Source organism: Wolffia australiana, chromosome 2 (genome assembly GCF_029677425.1).
Source record: "Wolffia australiana isolate 7733 chromosome 2, ASM2967742v1".
Classification (NCBI taxonomy): Eukaryota; Viridiplantae; Streptophyta; class Magnoliopsida; order Alismatales; family Araceae; genus Wolffia; species Wolffia australiana.
In genome coordinates, this window is record NC_135836.1 from 1,208,227 (window position 1) to 1,234,390 (window position 26,164).

General features: G+C 40.8%; 1 protein-coding gene across 1 annotated transcript in view; it reads right to left on the minus strand.

The window, feature by feature from the left end:
* Positions 1 to 18,559: 18,559 nt before the first annotated feature.
* NUA (nuclear pore anchor) overlaps positions 18,560 to 26,164 on the minus strand; it is a 38,782-nt gene continuing 31,177 nt past the window's right edge. Inside the window, exons 34-50 of the mRNA XM_078591615.1 lie at positions 25,954 to 26,046; positions 25,522 to 25,680; positions 25,392 to 25,445; positions 24,974 to 25,087; positions 24,832 to 24,909; positions 24,590 to 24,739; positions 24,453 to 24,527; positions 23,484 to 23,639; positions 23,331 to 23,384; positions 23,155 to 23,242; positions 22,748 to 22,824; positions 22,535 to 22,663; positions 21,809 to 21,871; positions 21,193 to 21,382; positions 19,777 to 20,801; positions 18,894 to 18,982; positions 18,560 to 18,751 (exon numbers count right to left, since the gene is read on the minus strand). Of these exons, the coding sequence (XP_078447741.1) occupies positions 18,911 to 18,982; positions 19,777 to 20,801; positions 21,193 to 21,382; positions 21,809 to 21,871; positions 22,535 to 22,663; positions 22,748 to 22,824; positions 23,155 to 23,242; positions 23,331 to 23,384; positions 23,484 to 23,639; positions 24,453 to 24,527; positions 24,590 to 24,739; positions 24,832 to 24,909; positions 24,974 to 25,087; positions 25,392 to 25,445; positions 25,522 to 25,680; positions 25,954 to 26,046 (2,577 nt within the window). The 3' untranslated portion in view covers positions 18,560 to 18,751; positions 18,894 to 18,910. The remainder of the gene's footprint in view (positions 18,752 to 18,893; positions 18,983 to 19,776; positions 20,802 to 21,192; positions 21,383 to 21,808; positions 21,872 to 22,534; positions 22,664 to 22,747; positions 22,825 to 23,154; positions 23,243 to 23,330; positions 23,385 to 23,483; positions 23,640 to 24,452; positions 24,528 to 24,589; positions 24,740 to 24,831; positions 24,910 to 24,973; positions 25,088 to 25,391; positions 25,446 to 25,521; positions 25,681 to 25,953; positions 26,047 to 26,164) is intronic.

Here is a 26,164-nt window from a genome sequence, read left to right on the forward strand (position 1 = left end):
AGCACCCACTAAAGGCCTAGACGGTATTAGAATTTATGAGTCTTAAATAGGGGTAGAGTGAAATGTAGAACACTTTAGAATCTGTATGGATAGTATACGTAAATCCCCTAGAAGAAAAAATCAAATAAGCTACAAAACTGGAGCAAACCCATGGGCTTTTATTGGGTGTGAAAGGATGAAGGTGTATTTTTCTATTCAAATATCTTTTCTTGGCCTAACCAAGATGAAGAATAAGTTGATTGAGTAGCTCCATTGAATAATCATCATGATTATTCAAGAAGCCAAAATGAGGTTAATAAAGGAGAGGGCAGTCATTCAACCTTGGGGAAACTATCTTGTAGAAGGTTAGTTGATCTTGGTAGGATCTATGCATAAATTGATGAGGTCTGCATAGACCCTAGAACATGTTAATTGATTCATGAAGAGCCATGATCATTTCACAAGGCTTCAAAAGAGAATGTTGGAGACATACCATGGAAAAAGAGTTGGATTCAATTGAGAGAAATGAAATGCGGGAAATGGTGACTCCTGCGCAAGTATGCAAGCCTATTGGTCATAAGTGGGTTTATAAGCTGAAGTGGAATTCCCATGGTGATGTAGTACAACATAAAGCCAGACTTGTGGCTAGAGGGTATGCCCAAAAGTAGGCCATTGAATATGAATAAGTCTTTGCTTTAGTGGCAAGGACAAAGACTACTTGGATGCTTTTGGCCCAAGCTTTCCAAGGCGATTACCAAGTTTATTACATGGATGTGAAGTCAGCATTTCTAAATGGCAAGTTAGAAGAAGTATGTGTGAGACAACCATAAGGTTTTGTCAAAAGTGGAAAATAATATTGGGTGATGAAACTTAAGAAGGCCCTTTATGGGTAAAAAAAGCACAAGGGCATAGTACAACAAGTTAGAAAAATGTCAGACATCTTTTGATTTCACTGGAGATTCTTGACAGCATGTGGTGTATTAGAAGAACTCAGGTACCTCATGCTCAATAATTGGTGTATATGTTGATGAATGATTTCTCAACTGATCACATGACTACTGCAAAGATGATCTTGATGTATCTAATAATACACAGGATTTTTTTAGTTCTATGTAATTTACATATTTTTATGCATGAAAATAATAACATAAATGTGTTATCAAGCTTAAGATAATTCATCCTAATTTTAGATTGATATCCTGATTTTCTTGGATTATGTAAAAATTTAAGGATTTTTCCAACATCATATTCTGAAAGAAATTAATTTTATGATTCATAATATATCTTTTACGATTTGTTTGGACTTATATTCAGAATATATGAATTTTCTAAGTCAATATATATATTTTATTTTATGACTTATAGTTTATTTTATTAATATTTCTTCATCCTTTTTTGGATTTAAATTGCACCCACCACTTGTCGCCATTCAATGAGCCGAATGGCAATGAGTCACACACTTTCACAATGATTAGCTGTGAAAATCATTGAAAAAAGGTACAATTATGGCATCACGGAACGCGATGCCATAATGCCACGATCATTATATGACATGGTGACCAATGTTTTCTAAAATGGGAGTGTGGACCAATGAAAAAACCATATAAATCACAATAAATGCAATCGAGAGTTGACATAAACAATAATTTAAAAAGATGAAAAAGAAAAATCAAAAGTTGTGGCAGTACACTTGGCACACACATTTACCAACACAAATCATAAAAAAAGAAAAGTACTGACATGACACACAGAAACACGTGCCGTCTCAGACACTAACAAGGGAATATTCCATTTATCTCTGATGTGAATGACAAATGTCAGCGCGTCATTCACTCAAAAATAGAGAAAAAGAAGAATATTCCATGACATGGCACAGGACAACGAGAGCCACATCATGCAACAATCGATTAATAAAAAAGGTGGCCTTTGTCCATTCCCCTTACAGGTACACATGGTGGCTTTCAAGTGCCCGAACACAGAATACAAGGCAACGCGGAATATTTGATTATTTGGCAGCTCAACCAAAATGGGAAAAGATGCAATGCTCTAACTTTGAATTGTGATATCTGACAACCTATAGGTCCGATTGTGTTGAAGATTGAGGTTGCTTTGTCTCCCCCTTCTCCTTCAATCCATACCCTCTAATCTAAAACAAAGGCCTAGATCACTGTCAAATGCATCCTTAAACTTCATTCCTACTTATGTAGAATCATTGAAACAGAGTAAGTTTTTGAGATCCTTGAAGCATGTTCTTGTTGCCTTTGGTGTGAGAAAGAAGCATTAGAGAAGAAGGGGAGCTTATCGACACACAAATTGCTGGAATCCTGGCAAAATAGAAGGATCTCTGGTTAGCGTCTTTTCCTACATTGCTCATTCTCGAGATCATCGATAGTGTAATTTGACGCCACGATCACATTCCACTATCAGACCACCTCCGTATGTCTTCATAATCTCCTTTTACCATACCTTTTACTTTCTCGTTCATTATTGTATCCAACTCGTACTTTACCATACTCAAATCACGCATCTCGCCATTCTGATTTCACTCGCGCTTTCATTTGTTCATTTCTAATTTGAGTTATCACTATCTACTCTCCTTGACTTAATTTTACTATCTTGCCTAGTATTTTTCTCATCATTTGACTTCATATTAAGGATTATATATTCTCATGTCGATACGCACCATAGTGAGACTATCAAGTCCTTAATCATTGTTCCTTGTCGAGATGATCCATACTTATCACTAGCTAAAAATGACTTAGTACTGGTGTATATATTTATCGAATAATATCAACTACCAACAATAATTAAATCCATATTGTGACATTATCAATATGTGAAAGGGACATTAGACCTTGGTTCGGCTATGAGAGAGGAGACACATACATGAAGTTATTTGGCTACAGTGCTAATGATCATGCAGGAGACCCAAATGGCAGGAAGCAACTTGTCGCATGGGCATCTCAGAAGGAATAGGTTTTTGCCTATCATCTTGTAAAGGTAAGTACATTGCAGTCACTTCCGCAGCTTCTCAAGGAATATGCTTCACCTAATTAATTGGGAATTTATGGACGAGGAGGTGATATCATTTACGTTAATGGTTGATAATAAATTAGCCTAAGCACTGTCCAAGAATCCAGTATTTGACAACAGGTCCAAGCACATAGAAACCAAGTTTCACTTTATAAGGGCATGCTTAGAAGAATATTGAGATAAGAGTTTGTAAGCTATGAAATCCAACTGGCTGGCCTTTTCAACAATGCATTGGGAAGACAACAGTTTGAAGAAATTCATCAACGTTTGGGCGTATGGAGCACCACGAAAGCCATTATGTGTGGGAAGGAGAATGAAACCATCAAGACATGATTGGGTTAGTTTAGAACTCTCTGGAGAGGCCGATAAAAACTGAAGAGACATTCAAGTAATGTCTTTTCAGGATCTTTGTTCATTTCTTTCACTCGCTGTAATGATAAAAACTGTTAGTGAGATAGGCTAATGGGCCCTGTTCTATTAGCCCATTAGCCTTACCCATCTTCTCTCTCCTAGGGTACAAAGACCCTTCTCGTGTAACCTCTCAGTTATCTGATTCTTGTTCTTCTTCTCCCTCTGGTTTCAGATCTCCTTCCTCCTAACCTAGGTTAGGATTCCACATGGTAACAGAGCACATCTCTTGATCCTCCTATCCTTGGCCCTGCTACCACTGTCTGCTTCGCAGACTCACCAGCCAGCCAACGGATCTGCCATCTCTTTTTTTCTTTCTTCTTTCTTGCACCTTTCTTGCATCTTTCCGTCCACCACCGCCGCAGGCGCCGTTTCACGTCGCCGGTCTCTGCCTGCATTCCGCAGGCAACGCCCATGAACCCCGGCCGCAGCCCGGAACCGCAGGCACAGCCTGCATGCCTCAGACCGCCCCCGCAGTCCGCAGGCCGCCGCCGGCACGCGTAGGTGTCTCCCACGCCCGGAGGACGCCACCAGCGCCTGAAGGATGCTGCCCGCAGCCCGCAGCGCCGCCACGCCGCAGGACGCGCCGCGTCGCGAGATGCCGCCGCGATCGCGGCGCCGCGCGCGCCGCAGCGCCGCAGCTGCCGCTGCACACGCAGGCCGACGCCACGCCGCAGCCCGCTGGCGCGCCGCCGCGCCGCAGGTCGCCGCCCGCAGCCAACAGGCGCCGCCGGCGCCACCCGAGCCCGCAGGCCGCCGCCCAAAGCCCGCAGGCGCCGCCCGCATTCGCAGGTGCCGCCTGCGCCCGCAGGCCTTCGCCCACACGCGCAGGCCGCCGCCCGCACCCATCATGTCTATGGTCGACTCGGGGCCCTCTTCACATGGGACTCCCCCGGTGCAGCCTCCTATCTTCACTACGGCTGACTTTGGGCGAGACCTTCCCTCCCCGAAGATCGGTCTTCCTCTCCCGCATGCTCCCGACTGTTGTCGGTTGAGCGCTCCGCAACTGCTGGTCTGGATCAAGTTTGTGGAATCCACGCTGAAGGGCCGTCTTCTCCACAAGCACTTGATCTGCCCGCCCCTGCCGGTGACTGACCTGCATTATGGTGCATTCGACGCCGAGCAGCACTTCGTCCACTCCTGGCTGCTGAACCACATGCTCTCTCCCTCTGATGGAGGACCATCCCAAGGACGACGCCACGAAGATGAAGACCCATCTCGAGGATGACGCGATGAGACGACAACAGCCACGATGAGCAGCTCGCGCCGACGCTCACCACCCGGGGTTTAAGTACTCCGGGTAAGTATGCATTTTCATTTATGTTTGTTTTTTCTTATATTTCTGGATTTAGGGATTGGGCCAGTGTTGGGCCCCGTCCTTCATTTTTCATTTCCTTTTTTCATTTGTATTTTGAATTTGTAAGGAGAGGCCGAACCACGTCTTGCGATTGTTCGTCCTCTCCCACATTCTCTTGGCACCCATCCTCCCTATATAAGGGGATGGCATGCCCAAGGAACATTTGGAAGTCATTGTTGAAAATTGAGTTGCAATTGATCTTCCCCCTATCGTAGTTTTAGTGTAGGGGGTTTGGCTAGCCCCACCCCACGTCGAGATCACTCCGTGGGTAGAGCCCACGTTTCTTCCGTCGAGATCACTCCGGGAGGATCGTGCTGAAGCGTGCCGTCGAGATCACTCTGGCACGGGTTAAAGATTTTCAAGAAGTCGCTGTCCTTCAGGCCTGCGAAGAGTCTCCGTTGAGATCACTCCGGGAATTCTTGGAGGTTCCTGAACGTCATCGACGCCGCGACCAAGCTGGGAATCCGCTCCGTCGAGGAAGCATTGCCCCGACCGTCAAGAACCCGACACCAGCCAGGTTCTTGATCCCCCCCCCTGCCCATCTTCCACCACATCCACCCCCCCCTTTCTCCTTCACCCAGCCCATCTCGCCCACATTTCCTTGGACGCCACCCCTTCACCCTCGCTTCTTGATCATCTAACCCCTTTTCTTGATCTTTCCCGCCGATTCTTGAACGCCACCCATTCTCATCCTCCATTTTTCTTGAAATTCTTGATCGCCCAACCGCTTCCCCTACCCTTTCTTGATCGCCCTCTCCCCTTCCCCTGCCCTTCTTGATCGCCCAACCACCTCTTCTTGCCTTTCTTGATCGCCCTTCCCCTACCCCTGTTTTTCTTGATTGCCCACCCTCCTTTCCCCTTCGTTTCTTGAATCCCAACCGCCTCCTCTTGCCTTTCTTGATCGCCCACCCTCCTTTCCCCATCGTTTCTTGATTCCCACCGCCTCCTCTTGCCTTTCTTGATCGTCCACCTTTCTTTCCTCTTTATTTCTTGAATTCTTGAATTCTTGATTTCTTGATTTCATGATTTCATGATTTCTTGATTTCTTGATTTCTTGATCTCACCATATCTCCTTGATTCCCCTTCGTCCTCCCCTTCATCCTCCCCTTCGCCCTCCCATCGTCCTCATCTTTCTTGATTTCTTGACTCCCACCCTCTACGCCATAACCGATTTCTTGGTTTTCTGCCCCACCCACACGACTATTTCCTCGATACTTGATTCTCTGTCTTGCCCGCCCACACGGCTGCGCCGTGCGCCAGCCAAGCGTGCGCCTTGTGCGCCCTCTGCTCCGACTCTTGCTGCACGTCACCCGTGGACTCAGCTCTCTACTGGTAGTTACGACCGCACCGTCCACACCCGGTTTCGTCCTCGTCAACGACACTCGCCCGCATGATCCGACACTAAGCATCCGCTCAACGACTTGGACGCCTTGGACTAAGCGATACAAAGGTCAGTCTCGTCTCCCCTCCATAAACTCCAGTATTATTATATTCGACAGTCTCGTCTTCCCCTATCGTGTCCGCTACTACGATATTCTCGAACATCATCGGATAGGACTAGCCACCCTGTCGAGCGTAGGGATTCTTGTGGTAGACGGACTGTCATCCAACTTGGACGCTGAACGCTCCAGGGCTGTTAGACGCCCTCACTTAGTAGACGTCTAGTAGGTCCAGCGGGTCATTGGGAGTTTGATCTTAGGATCACTCCTCTCTCGTTGATCGGTACGGCCGACGTCGCTATCCGTCAAGTTCTTATCTGCTCATTCGTATTTTCTCATCATTCGGCTTACATCTCATACATTCACATCATAATCATGTGACGTGAAACGCGCCGATCGATCCCGGCCATCGTCGTTTCACATCACCCTCGGTCTATGACAAGTTTCTTCACTTGACTACTCCGAAGGAGATTTGGGATCATGCCCACAAGTATTGTGGCCACGATGCCGATCACTGGCGGATCTTCTCGGTAGTGGAGCGCGCGGGTGCTCTACGCCAAGCACATCCATGGGACCCGTCGTGCCCACAAGGGTGTTTTTGAGTCTTATATATATGTATGTATATATATACCATATACACGAATTACCTAATTAGTTTTCATTTATTGATTATTTTTTATGACACCAATTTTGTATTATTTTAGTTAATCTACTGTATAATTCAAACAAGTTTCGATGACTTCTCTACAATACAAATATGTGGTTTTTTCTAATAAAATATTAAGTTCTGGATGGAATTGGGAGGTAAGGACATGCCTAAGTCACCATCTGAATTATTCGACAGGATTGAATCCTATATCAGGATTTAAAACCCAAATAAACGGTTTGAGCTAAATTGAAAGGGAGCAAGTTTTCTGGAACTACATCATATTTAAACATTCAAATGGTATCTCCAATTAGCAGATGGATGAGAATGTGGATCAAGGACTAATTATAAAATTTGCTGAAATGTCTATTTCCAGACCAGAAGGGCTGAGAAAATCAGGGTCATCTATTTAAACTCCAATTCCCATCTTTGTATCATTCTTTAGATTTTGTACTCGGTTTATATTGGCAGAATGAAAAATCTCATCATTATCTTATTTGGATCCATTCTGTGGTCATCAGGCTGAAGTTCGAAATGATCTCAACCTGGAAGCAGGAGATTTGGAGGAAAATTTCCAATCTCCATCATGGGACTACGCGTGTTAGTTTCATATCTAAGAACAGAAAAATGATATTCTAAACCCTACTTTGTGGGTTATCAATCGATTATGTATCATAGGAAAGACTTAGAAAGTAGCTAGTTTTAAAGTTTATGATTTCACAAAATGTTTCATTTATTAGGTATTGAATAAAAACAGAAACTAGAAAAAATAGGCAATAGTAAAATAAGAAGCAAAGAAATAAACACATCCTAGTTGAAACTAGACTTGTCTAATTATTTTAAAATTAGAATATGCATAATACGATGTGCTTTGACTATAAATCTTCTAAAATACTTCCATATAATAACCCAGCCCTGGTAATACTATCATTGAGAGAGTTGTAAGCAGAGTGAAAACAATTTTCCTATATGAAAACCTTTACACTTCGTCACAGAACACGACATTAACATTTTGTATGTTATAATTAACCACTACATATCTAGTAAATTTTATCACTGTTTTGACTGAATAATTATTTTCACATAAAATATAAATATTTAGTATATTTTATCTTAATAATTAACAGTTAGTTCAAAATCCCAAATTTCATGTATCCTGGATTTACATTTTATAAGATCAACTCAGGAAGCCTGTTTCGAGTGATTAAATGCCTTCCATAATAGATTATTAAGTTTATTTTAACTGTGAACTTACCAGAGTCACCCCCTGGGATTGAGCCGGTGGCGCTGCAGTATGCAACAACATAAAAATTTTATTTTTCAATAAGAGAGGAGGAACACTAAATGGAACAAGGTTGACATGAGAATGTATCACAGCACCTTTGGTGATTCAGGTCAAACAAATGGAATCTGAAGGCCCATATGAATTGGGAGCAACTAACCCCATTAGGAATCTGGAAATTCCAAATATTGAGCAGGATCCTGAATCAGTAGGGACGTTAACACTAAGCCCGAGAACGCTTACCCTTAACATGTGGCAGATGCACGAATTGAGGATGATATTGGGTATTTCCAAAAAAAGTGTTGTCGCACATCAAGCTATCAAGGTGACATGCCAAGCAGCTTAGGAAGCATAATGAAAGTGGTGCACACAGCCAGGCTTAGGATGTTAATCACACATGTAAAGAGATTAAGCAGAAGTGAAAGCGCCAGAGCAAGGGCTGGTGAAGATTGAAGTGATGGAACTTTTGGTGTTTGAGCCATTACAACAGAGGGGCTTGAGATACTAGTGTTTTAGGGGCTAGAGGTTATGGCACTTAGAGGAAAAATCGGAGAGAAAGAAAATTGCATAGCTTAGATTTCTTGAACCTCAACATGTGGAATCGAATAATAGAACAGGAGTTTTGCGCTGAAGTTTTCAGGTTAGTTCCTTCTTTACCTCATCTATCCATCCTATACTGTGAATATATAAATAAACACCCAATATTTCTGATATTACTCCTAATTGTAAATAAACACCCTCTATTTGTGATATTACTCTTATTCAAAATCATGTTTGGGTCTAACATTGTACTCCAGGAGTTTTCGAAGGAGTAACATTAAGATCAATAGCAATTAAGAAAAATCTCTCCTGAGCTAGTTGTGCACCTAACAATAAGGTTCACAGGATTTTTATCCTTTTTGGACTAACATCTTTGTTCTTTACTCCTAAGTTACCGTCTATGATAGCCTAATGATAAGGTTTGTATAGTCAGTCATCCACTTGATGCTCCTAGGTTGACTTAGGGTAAGGTCAACTTTCTAAAACCTAATTGGTCATCTGTGTTAGTATTGATGCATTCAAAAATCCTCGGAGAACTCTGGTCTGATATTTCACTGCGTTGGCCACGGACTTCATCGCATCATCTTCCTTGAGATGTCTCCTCTTATAGCACGAGTGGACGATCCCATCTTGACCACTCAATCATCTTTGTGAACTTCTTGATGGACCCAATTTAAGACTGTTCAGAATCCCATAATTAGAGACTCATAGGTCATAGTCAAGTATCCTTCAAATAGGAATATTTAGAACAGATGTTTAAAAGACTAGTGATCTCCATTTTACAATCTCATCATAATTCACTAAGGCCGATCATATATTCATGGACAATATTATAATCATCATATGTGCATTATAATGAAAATGTTTTATTAATAAACAAGGAATGAGATATGGAATGCGTGATTGGCTTTCTGACCACATATATTTCCATCACAATTGTAGGGGAAATTGTTGATGGGGATGATGCTGACATGGTGCATAGGGCTCCATGTTTAATCAAGGGGTCCATGTATTTTTCTTACACTTTAATTCTAAGCATACATATATAGACATAAGTGTTTGCCCATCCCAATACCGGTATCGGATTATGGTATCGGGACGGATGCTGTATCGGATATCGGAAAGGAAAGTTCTGGTATCCATCTTTTCCAATATCTGGATACCGGATGTCGATATCGGATATCGGTTGCTATAGTAAGGATATCCGATATCGATATCCATCTTGATGTCATCATCCGCCACCATCTCAGAGGGAGGATGACGATATCGTGTATCAGAGTTGGATATCAGATTTCAATATCCAACTTTGAATATTGTATAAAAATATGATTAATCATCATGATTAGATAGTTGGAGATGATTTACGTGGGCCAGCGGGTAAGAAGGGAGCTTTTAATTTATTATACAGCTCATTTAATATATACAGCCCATACATTTTTTCTTCCATATGGGATCACTGGATTCGGAGTTTAACATTAAACCCTGAATTGTTCTGCCCCATGTGGAAGAAACTAGAAATTTTGAACTCTATATATTGAACAAGTAAACTATATGTTAAATATATATAATAAATAAAGTATCTTGCTCATTAACGGACTAATACTGTAGTTATTATTTATTAAAACATTATTATATCATCTAATATATTTCCTACCTCATTTAATATCTAGTGCTTGGAATTTTTGTTTCTTTCATATGGGACAATAGGATTCGGAGTTAATGTTGAACTCTGAATCATGTTATCCCATATGGAAAAAATCAAAAGTTTAAGCTCCATATATTAAACGAGTTAGAATACATGTTAAAAACATATAGCATTGTTAACATAGAGTATCTAAGATGATGATAAATATCGATTTTGCTGCTGATATTGGATATCGATATCCAGATACTGGTTCTGATATCCGGATATCAAAATTTGATATCTGGTATCCGATATCTGTCTCGTCCTACCCATTCGATATCTGTCTCTGACATCCGTCTTCATCTATTGGACGAATATCATCCGATATCTGATACCAGACACCATCTATTTTTTTCTAGATATTGAATATCAAATGTCTGATACCAGATATCAGACGGATATCGGTTGGACAAACAATAATATACATACATATGTCTGTCTCTTTCATTAATCTTTATCTATTTAAATAATATCTTCCTTACTATCAATGATATTCTTATCGCCTTTCTTCTTCATGTTTTCTCTTATATTCTGATAAAATAAATACTCTTATAAATTAAACTCTTACAACTTAGTCCTCTGATGAAGGCAAAAATGGGGTTTTAATTGTCGTTGTTATTTTCGCTTCGATCAAATAAAAATTTGTATATGTAAACTTTCTCAAAATCGTATAGAGATGAGCAAGGTCGTCTCCACAGGGATTGCCACTTAGAGCTAGAATTGAACTAGTGAGTAGGAAAGTCAGCAAACACCACTAGGTGTTTGTTTTAGTGTTTAAGAGAGAATAGGGAAGAATTGAATAATGATTTTTATAAATGAAGTCCTCCCTATAGATTTTATCTAGACCTCAGATTTTATAGATAGATAGAGGGAGTAGATTAGTGATTTTAGGATATTTTTGTGAATGTTTAGAGGTCGACTTGTTGGAGAAAATGCAGGGGCAAATACTGAAGTGCAAATGTTTGAAAAAATGTCTAGCAGAGTATTTGAGATTTTTATAATTTTTTATAAGGAATGAGATAGAATTTTTTAAGGTATTTATCAGAGTATGGATGTAGCTTAGGAATTATATCTTCCTAGAGTTTATTATATATTTTTATAGAATTTTAATTTGTTTAAAAGTATTTAAAATGGCGGTTTAAAAGTCTTTCAAAGGATGTGCATAACAAGTGTTTGAAGAAATGGCTTGGAGACGATTTAGGATAGTTTGGGTTTTTGCTCGACATCGATTCAATTCGATTTCGAGAAAAAAAAATGGATACAAGGTGTGTTTTCTCGATTAAACTTCTATGCTTAGAACAATCGAAATACTTACCGGATTTTTGCGCCGACTCGGAGTCGCCAACAGCTCCAGACTCCGCTCCGGTCGCGTCGTCCTTCAGGTAAGGATTTCTTCTCCATCTTCTTCCTTTCTCTCTTCTAATCTACCTTCAGGTCACGGCTCTGTCACTGCTGTTGACCGAGAGACCGAGGAGAACGATAAGAAGGCGGAGGATCTTCTCCTCAGGTGATTAAATTTCAAAATGCTCAATTCAATATTCCGGTAGCGAAATTTGTTTTCTTTCAGTGATTTACATCCTTGTATTGGTCAGGAATGGTCGGAAGACCTTCCTGACCGGTATGGGATTATTCCGGCGACGTCTCCGGCGATCAATCGGCGGAAATCCGCCTTCTCATCGCCGGAGTGACGTCGCCGGCGACAAAGACGGCGGGTGGATGAAGAAGATAATCGGTGGTCATTATGACCATCCGATTTCCTTTCTAGAGGGTCCAACGGCTATGATTAAATAGTAGCCGTGGACCCCCGTTAGTTCCGGTGGACCCTTGCTGCATCAGCGGTGCCTCGTCAGCTCCGGGTTGCTACGTGGCCTCTTTCGATTCGTCCACAGCAGCACGTTTGGATGAGCTGTCGACATGAAATAAAAGAAAAGAAACAAAATAAAATAGAGGGATGATCTTGACCGTTGATCTTCTAAAAGAAGATCGACGGTCAAGATTATAACATTTAATTAAGTAGGCCCATTTCGATACGGGCTTCGGGCCGGGTCAGCTCGAAGCCCGTTCAACGTTTTTTAGTTCATTTTCTATAGATCGCAGCCCGATGGGCCGCAATCTATCCCTTAGAACCTCTGGCCCGACTCGCTCACACCTGCGATATGGGATTTCGCAATCCCATATTGCTTGTTTTAAAAACTATGAATGGTATATAATTTTCGCAATTCTCCACTTGTAGAAATATAAAACGCACACTTACCTTGGGCGCTGATAATAATTCTTGACTCGCTCAGAGCCGCGGCCGTTGGCTGGGCTTGTGCTGCTCGTAGACATGGTCCAAACTGTGCGAGCAAATCCCGCTCGTGCGGTTGGGCGCATGTGCGGTGCGATTGTGCATTCAATCGCACAGGATTTTCGCACACTGCACCGCACACCACACAGGGGTCGGTGCGGTGTGAAAATTCACCGTTGTGCAAATTTTCAGTGTGACTGCCTCCTACTCCCCCCCCCCCAGCCCGCGCCCCGCTGCTAGCTTCCCCCCCAGCCCGCACCCACTCCGGCTTCCCCCTCTAGCCCGCTCCGACCGTCCCCGCCCCCGTCCCCTCCCCTGCCCCGCCGCACCGCCCCCCTCCCCCCCCTACCCGCCGCGCCCCCCCCCCCCCTCCTCCCCTACCCCACTGCGCCGCCCCCCTCCCCCCCACCCCCCGCCGCGCCGTGTCCCCCACTCCCCCACCGCCGTCTGGGTGACGCGGCGGCAGCGCCTTAGCCCGTCGTCTGACAGCGCCGCGTCATATTATTTTTAATTTTTAATTATTAATTATATTAATAATTAAACATAGTAATTATACCACTTATAATTATTTTATTTTCCAAATCGCTATTTTTTTTTAAATCCTTCTAAATGTGCGAATTTAGTGCGCCGTGCGGTGTGCTTTTCCGCACAAAAGCGCACCGCACACCGCGCAGGGCATTTTGTGCGTGTGAAAATTCACACACTCGGTGCGAATTTTTGCGCTGCACCACACGACCATCTCTAGCTGCACGTGCCGCCTGTGCCTGCGATCTTCGCTACGGCTGCAGGCAGCGCGTGCGGTGCGCTCGGCTTGGCTGCTCCTTGGCGTTTGAGGTCCCCTTTTTATTTTTTATATTTATATTTAATATTCTTTTTCCTTTATAATTTTTTTCTCTTTTTTTTCTTTGTATTTAACCATCAAATTTCTTACTATGCTTATAAACACAAAAAAACCTATTAAAATGGGACATTTTACATAATGAACGAATATTTTCATAAAAGTGGAATTTAACATAAAATGCATGTTTCTTTCATTTAAAATGACTTCATAACTTCCTAATAAATATCGATTTACATGCATGTAATGTGACTCGTCATCCTCCTTCCAGTGCTATAACTAACCTCCCTATCTTTTTGAAAGAATAGTATCTTATTATGCTCTTTAGCTTATTAATTTTATGCAAACTCTTTCCCCTCAACGATGCCACTTTGATGAAGGCGAACTGTATATATATTTTACTGTCATTGTGATTTTAATTTGCCCAAATCAAATAAAATTTGTAATTATGTAAACTCACTGAAATATATTATAGTGGGAGAGAGGTTGTCTCCTTGTGGAGTGCATTTCAGTAAATCTAACTCATCCATCTCTGTTGCCATCAGTTACACAAATATCCAAATCATTCACCCCCATCTACAACATACCCGTGAATTTTTGGGTTCTACAGGCCTATATCTGGATGAAGATTTCAAAACCATTTGTAGTGGAAGACTTTAGCAAAATCATACGGCATCGATAAAACCAGTGAACGAAGTATCTAGGCACAGATCGCATCCTTGATTTCTTGGATCCCGGAGTGAAACGAGTCAAGTTTCTCAAGTGTACAGCCTCTAGATGTACCACACGATCCTCGGCACGTCGAATCTCCTCCGTCTCATTGATGAGTTCCGTTCAATTTCTGTCATCGTCATTACGACGTCCAGATTGCATTGGGAATGGAGAGTAGTCATGGGGAGAAGGGAGAAGAAAGAGAAGGCCCCTGAAAAATTTTGGCTTGGGTGAATTTTGTTAAGAGCCTTCCCCTATTTATACTAAGTGGGTATTTTTCATAAAAACCCCCAAAATTTAAGTATATCTTTCGACCTCTAAAAACCATTTGTGTGTAACCCTCTAGGCCCATGTATCAGTCTATTTAACGACTCTAGCGACCCAATAACCTTTATTGGCCTTCTAAATTAATTAAATATATCATCATATAGATTAATTAATGTCAGACCGATTTAACCCAGTCGATAGGTTAAGGCTCCAAAATGTGGGGTGCCAAGATACACCTCATGCTTTAGAAGATATAAAGGAGTGTGTATCGACTCACTCTTTTTTTTATTATTGGCAAAATCACGGTGTCGGGCACATCCAACCCTGTGGCTGTGCCTGAAGACCAAGGGGTATTTATTGATAAAATATAGTATTTTTCATCATTTTTGGGCGTGGAGCGAGCGTACATGTCCCAATTGCACACGGGGCCTACTCGCCCACGCCCCTGTTGCAGGAAGGGAAAGGTACATAGGTGGTACCTAGTTAAGGCCGAGAGATGGTCAGTTGTGCCACTAGGAGTTGGGGGAGCCCTCATCGCGATGCAAAAGTGTGGAGTGTGTTGTCCAACCCGTCGTTCATAGATGTCATCGTGGAGGTGCGCGACTTGACGATCTATCAGGCGAGAGGGTGAGGTCTCCCACCTCAAGCTCTCCATGCTATCCGCCACTCCCGCGGGCCTTCTTTCAATAGTGTGCGATGCGTATGAAGGGCTGACAAGCCGAGGTATTCATCGACTCTCTCATGGAACATGTTCGTCATCATTTATCATGTATGTTTAGTCCCTCATCCACTTGGCACTCTTAAGGTGACTTAGGTTATGGTCAATTGTCAAACCCTAATCGGTCATCCGAGTTAGTACTGATGTGTTTGTAAATCATTGAAGAACTCTTTTTTGATAGTTCATTTCTTTCATGAAGGACTTCATCGCATCGCCTTCCTTAAGTTTCCACCTCTTATACCGCCGGTAGGCGATCTCATCTTGACCACTCAATCAACTTTGTGAACTTCTTTATGCACCCGAACTGAGACTATTTGGAATCCCATGATTAGGAACACGTAAGTCATAGTCAAAGTACAAATGTCCATCCAAAATACGTCTTTGGTGTCTCAGGTCTAAGGACCACTTACACAATTGTGACGTGAATCAATCTGATTGAAAGTTTGGTATAATACCATTCAGGGATTCATATGGATCAATTCAGTGCACTATTTCTACTTAAGGGCACCCACTATCTATCCATAATGGTTCCACACTAATGGCTACGAGACCGCAAGATAGTGTTATTCTATCCGAATACTTTGATGTCCTTCTCGTGTATCCTTCAAATAGGAACATTTAGAATACATGCTTAAATACTTCTTTTATATATTAGAAATAGAATATGTTTATTAGGAAACTCATTTTCTCATCATTTTAGAATTATTTCAATTAATTTTCACTTTTATTTTATTAAATTAGATTGAATTATTTAAAATATCTGTATCACAAAAAACTATAATTATTAGATTGAGATGTTACCAGTTTAATACTTTCACTTTGTGGATTTGACCCTGATGTTATACTCTTAAGAAAAATTACAAATAGTGTCAAATAAATCAAAAGTCTTGAATGATAGATTTAAGCCTAGTTTCTGGATAATCAAATTTGCATTTTGCATATCTAAATGAACTTTTGATAAGATCTAATTTGTTTATGCATGCACTTATGATAATTCTAGAGGTAGGACAAATGAATGGCTTTTAAAAAATCACTAAGGGAGCAAGTTGAGGGTGGAACAATTTCCCCTTAAGGTACACAATGCTTGTTTTGTTTTAGAGATCAATTTGGAATCAATTTCAGCTTCTGTTGCACGAACCCAACAAGAACCCAACTGCAATCAAAGCACCAGAACCCAATAAGACAATCCCATCTTCACTACACAATCAGCTTCATGGACTTATTGTTTTATTCGAGCTATGATGATCATGAATTGTGTGGTTAGAGACTCGTAAATCATTGTCAAACACGATTGCTCATCCATAAGGTTTTGTTGGTCTTTCAATGCCAAGGACCACTTAGACAGTTCTGACATGAATAAACTTGACTGATCAATCATAACCTCTCGGCAGAAGACTAGTGATAGGTGGTCTCACAGAGCTTTCGGAGAAGGGTAGCCTAGTGTGTAAGCACGGCAATGAACCGCGCTGAACCCTCAGACGACCCATCTAAGATTAGGGGGGAGTTTTCCTTAAATCGGAACCTTTGACTCTTCCACAGACTTATACATGTACCGAATGCTCATACGGGAAAGTAAACTCCTGGATCTGGTTCCGCAATAACTCCGAGAAATCCTTTCTTTCTCGTCCACTTCAGGGGGTGCGGACACACCTGCGCGGATTACAGGTGACTGTTACAAGAATGGTGGGGAAGTGAACAGTACCTGACGACATTCAGGGATCATTCATATGATCAACTAAATGAACTCTTTAACCGGAGATCAAGTATCATCTACTCTTTGTGCCTCCACACTAATGGTTATCAGGTCAGGCATACTTTTCATATGAGGGGAGCATGAAAATGTTATTTTTAATGTTATTTTGATGTCCTTATTCAGTAACCTTTAAATAGGAATGTGTAGAAGACATGTTGAAAGGCTAGTGATTACCTTATTATGGTGTCATCATAATTAACTAAGTTGTTACATTTATTCATAGACTTTACTTATAAACATTGCACAAGCATTAAAAAGAATATTTTATATCAGTACATATCAATTGAGATTTGGAATGTTGAGATGGCTTGCAGACAACATATATTTCAAACAGTACTCATACTCACTTTATTGTGAAGAACACACAATGCAAAGGCCCTCATGAAAAAATTCCAGTTAAGTATGGGTTAAAAAGGGGTTTATTTTTTCTAGAGATATGCTTATTCTAAGCATGGTTCCAACAGTCATAATGTTTTGGAACAAAATTCAAGCTGAGACTTTGACTCACCTTTTTTGCTACCTGCCTTACTGAAGCTCCATTCGTTGACATGATTCTTCTACTTTGTGATTAGGTACATCACCGTGGCTCCTTGGTTCCAGAGTTACTAATTTTATAATCAAGTACATTTAACTCTTGTACTAATTTCTTGAGTTGAAATCACATCCACTCTGCTTCATTATCGTAGTTGCTGATTGGTATAGATAGCAGCATTTGAACCTCTTCACAGACATTGCATTTTCTATTTGACATTATTTTTATCAGTTTGCAGACTAGAGTATCTGACAATAACCACTTGTCGTCCTCAATTGTTCCGTCTCCTCTTCTAGAGCAATGTTGCCTAGCATGCATCATCTCACATAAAATCCATCAAAAGCTATTTCATTATGATTTAGTTCCTTCTGAAAAAGGGATTCCAACTTACCAAACTTATTTTTTCCAGATTCCTACAGTGATGCACAGGGGATTTGCTTAAATTCTCAATTGGAAAGAACATCCATTTGTATGCCTTAATGATGCAAAATAGTTTTTAATTATAACATATCATAACGTTTCAGTACTCTTATGCACATGCCCCACTGTCATGATAACCATCTCATTCATTGAATGATTTCACTTGAATTGAGTGTCAAGCTTTGTTATTCCATATTTCATTTGACAACTCATTGTTTCATGACAGCCATCTTTTTTTCGCAACTAATTATTCCTGGATTACAGATTTGATAATCTTAATAGGAGAAATGAAGGATGCAATGTATTGAACCATCCACTAGAGAAGAGCTATCTTTCATTCTCATATTCAGTATGCCTCTTTTTATGTTATCAAAGTGAATGCAAAGAAAATGGCACAAGGAAACAAAAATAACACCACATGAAAAACAGGAGGATGAAAGATAGTTAATTTAGACTTTTAGTAAATAAGACTTCTAATTAAGATAGTTAATAACTACCTTTAGTAATCACTTTTAAAGGAAGACAGCTGATTCAGACTACGTTTAGTAACCCATGTAGTGGAATTAACATTAAAAAACTCATTAGAACTACTTTTAGTGACCCATGTCGTGAAAATTACAGTACTAAACCTGTTAAAACTACTATTAGTACCCATGGGGCAAAAATTATAGTAATAAAAAGCCTTCAAAATTAAGCCAGGAATTCGCCTGAATTAAGAAAAAAATATTGTTGATAAGACACATGAATTTGTCCAGAACAAAAAAGTTGCTCCTCAAGTTGCATAACAGGTTCCAGCATAATCCTCTGAGAGTGAACTCTTGACTTCTCTGAAAGCTTGTGTCAGGAATTTTGGAAGACTGGAATAGAGAACAGAAAAAAGAAGCAAATTAAGAAAGTTATTCGATTGAAGAATCGATTGAGCTATTCGAACAGTAATTACAAGATGAAAAATAAGATGAAGTGCAGTAAAGGCCTGAACAAAGGATCCAGAGAGTTTACCCCCTTTGATGACCAACTCAGCCTTGTTCTTTCTCACCAGAAGGTTGCCCACGCCCACTCCTTCCTCCGCGGGGCCCGCGCACGTCTCGCTACAAAAGAAACAGCCGGCGAAAAACAGAAGAAATTGATAAATATGGGAATCAAATAAGCTCCAGTGTTGGGCAGAAAAGGTACCCCACTTAAGAAATCAAATTGAGGTAAAATCAAATTAAAAGCCTTTTTTTCCTACAGAGGGAGAGTATTATTCCATAAGAAATCAAATTATATTTATAAGCTATAAATATTAGTTCGACTGAGTTGAACCAAATTAAAAGCGTTAACTGAAAACTCCCATATCTTTTGGAAAGCCAAGAGATGAGAAATTCAAGTAAATTGAAAAATATGTAACTTATAAATGTGAATGACCTTGTTGAACCAAATTAAAAGCGTTAACTGCAAACTCCCATATTTTTTGGAACACCGAGAGATGAGAAATTCAAGTAAATTGAAAAATATGTAACTCATAAACGTGAATGACCTTGTTGAACCAAATTAAAAGCGTCAACTGCAAACTCCCATATTTTTTGGGACACCAAGAGATAAGAAATTCAAGTAAAATGAAAAATATGTAAATTATAAACGTGAATGACCTTGTTGAACCAAATTAAAAGCGTTAACTGCAAACTCCCATATTTTTTGGAACACCGAGAGATAAGAAATTCAAGTAAATTCAAAACTATGTATATTATAAACGTGAATGACCTCGTTGAACCAACTTAAAGGTCTCTAACAGAAATGCCCATTTTCTCCCTCTGGAGGGGGGGGAAAGAAATAACTCAAGCAGTAAGATAAGAGGACTTCAAGAGAGAGAAATAGAAAAAAAGAGGTTTAAAAGAGATCATACCCTGAAGGTTGATACAGGAGACCTGCCGCGGCCTCTCGGAGGGGTGGGAATAATGCCCATCCCAGCCTGCCTCATCAGGGCCCTCTCTTTAGCCCTCTCCGTAAGAATAATGGTCCTGCTACTCCTCGAAGCTGCCGGCTCCGTCTCCTCCGAAACTCCCTTGCCACTCTGACCATCTCCCCCTCCTTCAACCCCCGACCCAGCATCCACTTCCAAGCTCTTCTCCACCACAGCACTGGCAGACAGATCAGATACCATCTTAGAATCATTATCCGGCCTTTCCTCGGTGGCATTTGCCGGTTCCTCTGGCATCTTCTCTTCGGATTGCGAGGGAAGAGGTGAAGACCCGGACTCGGGACCATCCCCTGTAACTGGAATTTCTCCTGCAGAGACCGCCGTGGCCGTTACCACCTCCCCGGTGACAAGATCTGGTGTTAAGGCCTCCATCTCCCCTTCCTCCATCTCGGCGGATGCATCCGGCTGCAATTCCCCCTCTTCTGCTTCTGCCAGACCAGCCAACTCCTCCGTCGAGGATGGCAACTCCTCTGCTGGGGCTTCTTCGTTCTTCGGCTCGAGGACAGCGCCGGGTTCCTCCCCCTCTTCAGCCACAACCTCTGAAGAATCAACGGCCAGGGCTTCCTCTGTTAACGTGGCAGCCACATCTGAAGCTTCTGGTGGCGGGGGTGATAAAGGTTCTAGTTCTTGCTGAGCTTCTGAAGCTTTTGGCCTCTTAACAGAGTCCTCTGGTTGGCCAGAGGAGTCGTCTCTCTGCTCAGATGTCAAAGATGAAGCCACCCTTTTACGGGCAGAAGAGGTTGGCTGGCTTTCTTGAGCTTCCTGTTGATATGTTGCTGGCTGTAAACCCTCGGCCTCCGACATATCAATGTCGGCCGCCTGCTCCTCCGACTGTTCAAGGCTCGGCCGCACTAGTTTCCTCTTCCGGGCATCAAGGGTCTGCCTCGTCACTGCGAATCTCCTCTCTCTTTGTTCAACTGTCTTCTCCGGCTGAACAGGAGCCGCATGACCTGCAGTGGAGACATTGTAATAACCAAATTTGATTCATAAAAAAATATTTTGAATTACAAGAAACTCCAAAAGTTTGCTAAAGATAAAAACTCAAATGGATGACATAGATTTTGGTAATATTTATGGACTATTAGCATGCTCATCATCACCCTTGTCACCTGAAAGAATTGAAATGGAGAAAATGATGATGATAAACCCATCATCTTAACTAACCCTATTTGTTATTAGCATGTTAAAGTCAAAAAAATGATGCATAAATAATGCTTAGATTGCTTTATGAATATCCAAAATGCAGCAGAATAGATGTAAAAATCAATCGTGAATATTTATAATTCTATACTGAACCCTAAAATTGTGACTTATGTAAAACAAGGCTTTTAATGAAAAGACCTGTTATCGTTGACGCATCTGTGGGGACGTCTGAGGGAGGCTCGAGATTGGGAGGCGGAGAAGCTCGGGGTTTGTCGCTGATGGCAGAGTTTGCGATCTCTTCAAAATGGTTAAACGCTTGAAAATAGGCAGTGGCTTGTTCGTCCAAGGCGACTTGAGAAGGAAGCTGAGAAGCCCCCACCACAGAACTCTAACGACAAACCAGAATCAGATCACATTCAACGAAGGCTTTTATCTAAAATATTATTTTGCTGTATAAATAGACATAAAAAAAATTCATTGTAACCCTAAAACCTATAACATTAGATAATAAACTTTACTCCTGAACACTGAATAATATAACCCAAACTCTAAAACCATAAACCGTCAGCCCCAAACCCTAAACCGTAAAGCAGATTAAGATCATGGAGTTGTCTGTTGTATGTGTGAAACCAGAGCTTTAGGAAAATGATGCGGGAAATTGTCAAGAAAAGGCATTTTGATTCATTCATGAGTGATTATTATTGTAACGTAAGAATTTCTAGACAACAAAACCAAGGCTTAGTTTTAGTCGTCTATGCTGAATTTCTTTACTTTACTGAAACATAGATGAAAGGATAAAGACAAGATAGATCACCTCTATCACAGATGAAACACTCTGCCTATGCTTCTCAATCTCTTCTTCAAGTTTCTTCCGTTCCTGGAAAAACGGAGCATAAATTAAGAGACTATTACCAAAATGGGAATAAAAAAATATTACAAAAAGTATGGGAATAGAAAAATATTACGAAAAGTGGAAACAAATCAGACATGTTAGCTCTTAGTACTAAATTGATCATCATGGATGAACCACTCTGTCCCTAACACCAACTAGCACAGTAGTGAGTATTCGTGTTCTTCTTCTTAAAAAGTGCAGCCCACTAATCCAACAAAGGAAGAAGCCTTTTTTCCAGATCAAGCACCATCTATGGGGTAGCATGCTTCGCCCTTCCTTGGGCTCTAGTTTCCCTTTGAACTTGGAACACAGAAGGTTAAACAGCCGATGAACAGCGTTAATGTTACACAGAAAAATAAGAAATCAATTGATTTCTGATGATCAAGTAGTTGGTCATGGCTTAGCACTCACTCATGCAAAAGTGGTGGAAAAGGCATGAGTCCTTAAAAAGGTAAATAATATTAAATCTTAAAGAAATTTTGGAGTTCACAGTACTAAGTAAAAGTTACTAGATCTCGATTAACCTGCATAGATCTGCAGGGCACGAAAACATAATTTAAAAAGAATTCTGTTTATTCGCTTATGAAAATAAATAGTCCAATGATAACACTTAGAAATTACTACTAGAATCTAATACCAGAATCTAACCTGGTTAACATGACGAAGTGAGCTCACAATAGTGGTCTCCATTTTTTGGCGCCTCTGCTTCTCTTTTCTGTTATCTTCCCTTTCCTTTTTCAGGTCTTCTCTTTCGCGTTCAAGAATCTTCTCCAGCATCTAGCTCATGGTTTTAGTTTAATCACAGGGAATAAAATAAGTGAGAAGGAGATCTAGCCCTGGTGTTCGTTAGAGATTACTCACATGTATTCTGGTGTCCTTTTCCTTCTCCTTCTCTTTAACGGCCTGTTCACTAGTTCCCTCACCTGCCACCCGCTTGACTGCACAGACAACTCACTAGATGAATAACAAACCCAAACTATTTCGTCTCATAGATTAACCCTTAAACATTAAACCACAATAATTGACCGTAAATCTTACGATAAACCAGAAACTGTAGACACATCCTAAACCATGAAACCCCGAAACCTCATTCCTTAGCCCAAAATCCTAAATCTTAAATACTAAAACATAAATCCCCATGACCAATAACACAAAATCCAGAACCCGAAACCACATATCAACCTTAAACAAAAAGTATAACCCTCAAATGATAAAACCTTAAAACACTAAAACTGTAAAACACAAATACACTAAATGTATTTGTGTACCTGATTTTGTTTCTTCAATCTGCGTCTGTAGAGTCTGCTTTTCCTTGGCAAGTTCGTCCCTCTCCTTTATAATGACATCGATCCTCTTCTGTTAAAGGAGAATACAGACAAAAAATTACAAAAAATACTAAAATGCAAAAAATAATAGAACTGAGTGGGTGGAGAATATATGCAACCTTAAAGTGTGAGGAGAACCTCTTTTGCCTGTCAATATCTGATCTTAGACTTTCCTGAAAAAAATATGTGAAGATAAGACACACAAATGCAGATAGTGTTGTATCAAAAGCATCACTTAATGACATTTAAAAAAGTAAGAAAGAGATATAAACCTCCAATTTCTGAAATTCACTAATCTTTTTCTCCCGCTCTTCGATGTCCATCTTGCACCTCTGCAGTTCCTGCTGCAGTTGGACGATGCTTTCTTGGCTTTCAGAAATAGCAGTTCTTGCCGATTCAATGTCACAGTCTTTTTCTCGTAGCTTCACCTGAGGAAAAAGGAAGTTTGACCTGGCTTATTGTCTTCTATCACGATGTCTCTCATCCAACAGCCGTAAGAGAGAGAGAAAAGTATACAAGAGGTTTCGAGCTAGACTGATAGGATCCTAGGAGTAGTTTAGTCATGTTAGCCCACAGGGGCGTTCTAGTCATTTGCTATTATGTATTTCCCTTTAAATAGGGATGCCCTCCCTTTAGGAGGGAAACCAAGAAGAAAGAAGTCACTTGTCTCCCCTCTCCTCCTCACCGCATCTTCAGGCGGCTCGTCCCCGGCCGATCCCTACCCCCTCTGCTCGGCCTTCCCCCGACCATTCCCGTTCTCTCCTTCTCTACCCCGGGAACTCCCCCCTCCTCTATCCCTATTCTTTTCTATCTATTGAACTTTGCAGAGGTTGAACCATGCAAGTAAATCGTTGAATTGTTGGAAGTACACGGTGTTGCACGATACGTCCGAGTACGATCGTATCATAGACCATTGTCAATAATTCAAGGATAATGACAGAACAATATTTCCATGAGCGTGGTTAGTAGAATTAACCCGCTCAAGCGCAAACCGATGGCCAGAGTGTAAGATTAAGTGCCGGGAAAGGCTAATGAAGCAGACTAAACCTTTCCCATTTTGGAGGTAAAACAGCCCCCCGAAAGCTTATGAAATAGATGATTCCAAGGATCAGTCTAGGGATAAAAGAGATGAATTAAAGGTATATAACAGAAGATGTAAGAAATATGGAAGGACCTCCTGACACGGTAACATTGAGCTAAGATGGATACTGTGCACGAAAAGAAAATGAAAATAGACACACCTCAGCCAGACGAAGCCCTTCCTTGAGTTGTTCATAAACCAATAGATCGACACTCTTTTTGGAGCTTTCACGTAGCTGAAATGAATATAAATTTAGGGACAATGCTCATCCAGCCCAGAACTAAGTTAAGGACATACCTCATTTATCTGCTCCATTAATCCAGCCTTCTCAATTTTTAACTCGTCAATTTCCTTCCGGATAAGACCATTCTCCTCCTCTTTTTCTCTTAGCACATCAGCAAGCCGTTCAGCATCACTATTAGCCTTCAGAGCATTCTCCCGAAGTTTCTAAGGACCAAAGAAATCCAATAAATGACATTGAAAACCAACGAAAGATTTATGCAAAATCATTCAATCACATGAACTCACTATTTACCAACCTGGCATTCTTCAAAATTATGTTTATTCTCCTCTCGAAGCTGTGAATTACTCTCGCGCAGCAAATTGATTTCCCTCACCTGGAAAAAGGAAAAGCATTAAATATCCCGACCTCATCAACATAAAAGGATGAGGATGACAGACCTGAAGCTGAAGAGATTTGAATTCCTCTTGAGAGAACATTGACTTTCTGCTGTTTTCACGTTCTGAGCGAAGTAAACTTTGCGCGGTTTCGGAAGCCTTCAGAGCAGCATCAAGCTACATAATTTGGGCGTCATGATAAGAGACGGCAGTCACTCATTCGGGCGTCATGATTACGTGAAGTGGATTCAAGAAGATTGAAAAAAAATATATGCTTAATTGATCCTGACCCTAGTAAATTTCTGGTCCTTATCTCATCAGTAAGGGGAAAAAAAGACAAAAAGTCGAATTTCATTTGGAAAAAAATTTGAAAGCTTTTTCCGATGAGTGTAAATTTATTAATCTTATAAAAAGCTTATGTAACAAACTGCATCCGATACAACTAAGCTCTAGGAAAAAACACTGAAAGAGGATAAATAACCTGTGACTTAAGTCTCAGTTTCTCTTGCTTTAGTAACGATATTTCAGTTTCCGCCTGCAATAAAAAAATAAAAAGTATGAATGACCAAGTGAGGCAACCATCATAACGATGATACCGGTAGGAAACATACTATCTCCTTTGATCTACGGAGGTAGTTAATAACAGCTTGCAAGTCACTCTCTCCGTGTACATCTGATGTGCCACTCTTTAGACTAGTACTACTAGAGACATGCTCTAATTCAGCCAATTTAATATGCATTGCCTCCAACCGGTTGTGCAGAATCTTGTTCTGGAAAGACAAATCAACAAATAGCAATAAGAACATGTTAAACGATTTTTTGATACGTGATTTGCAAAAAAAGAATGTGGGTGTTACACATTCTGTCAAGTTCAATAAATCGATTCAGTCATGTGAGACTAAATATTGAGAGAGAAAATCGCACAAATAAAAAAAAAAATCCGAAGTGGAGCTATCCGGTAAGGGACAACGATGTGACAGAAGGCGAGTTCAGAGCGAAAAATAAAACAATTGATCACAACAAGAAATTCATCAATAAATAACCTGCTCGTCAATCTCCCTACACTTCTTCTCTGAGACATCCTTAGAATGCTCTAACGTGAGTTTCTCAGCCTCCCAAGAATTCTTTGTCTTCTCCTACAGAATGAAAGAGAATGGACATTCAGAAAGACAAACATAAAAAGTATGCACCAAATTAACCAATAAAGCTTGATTCCGACTTGCACTGAACGAAAGAATGACTAGGGTTTGGGAT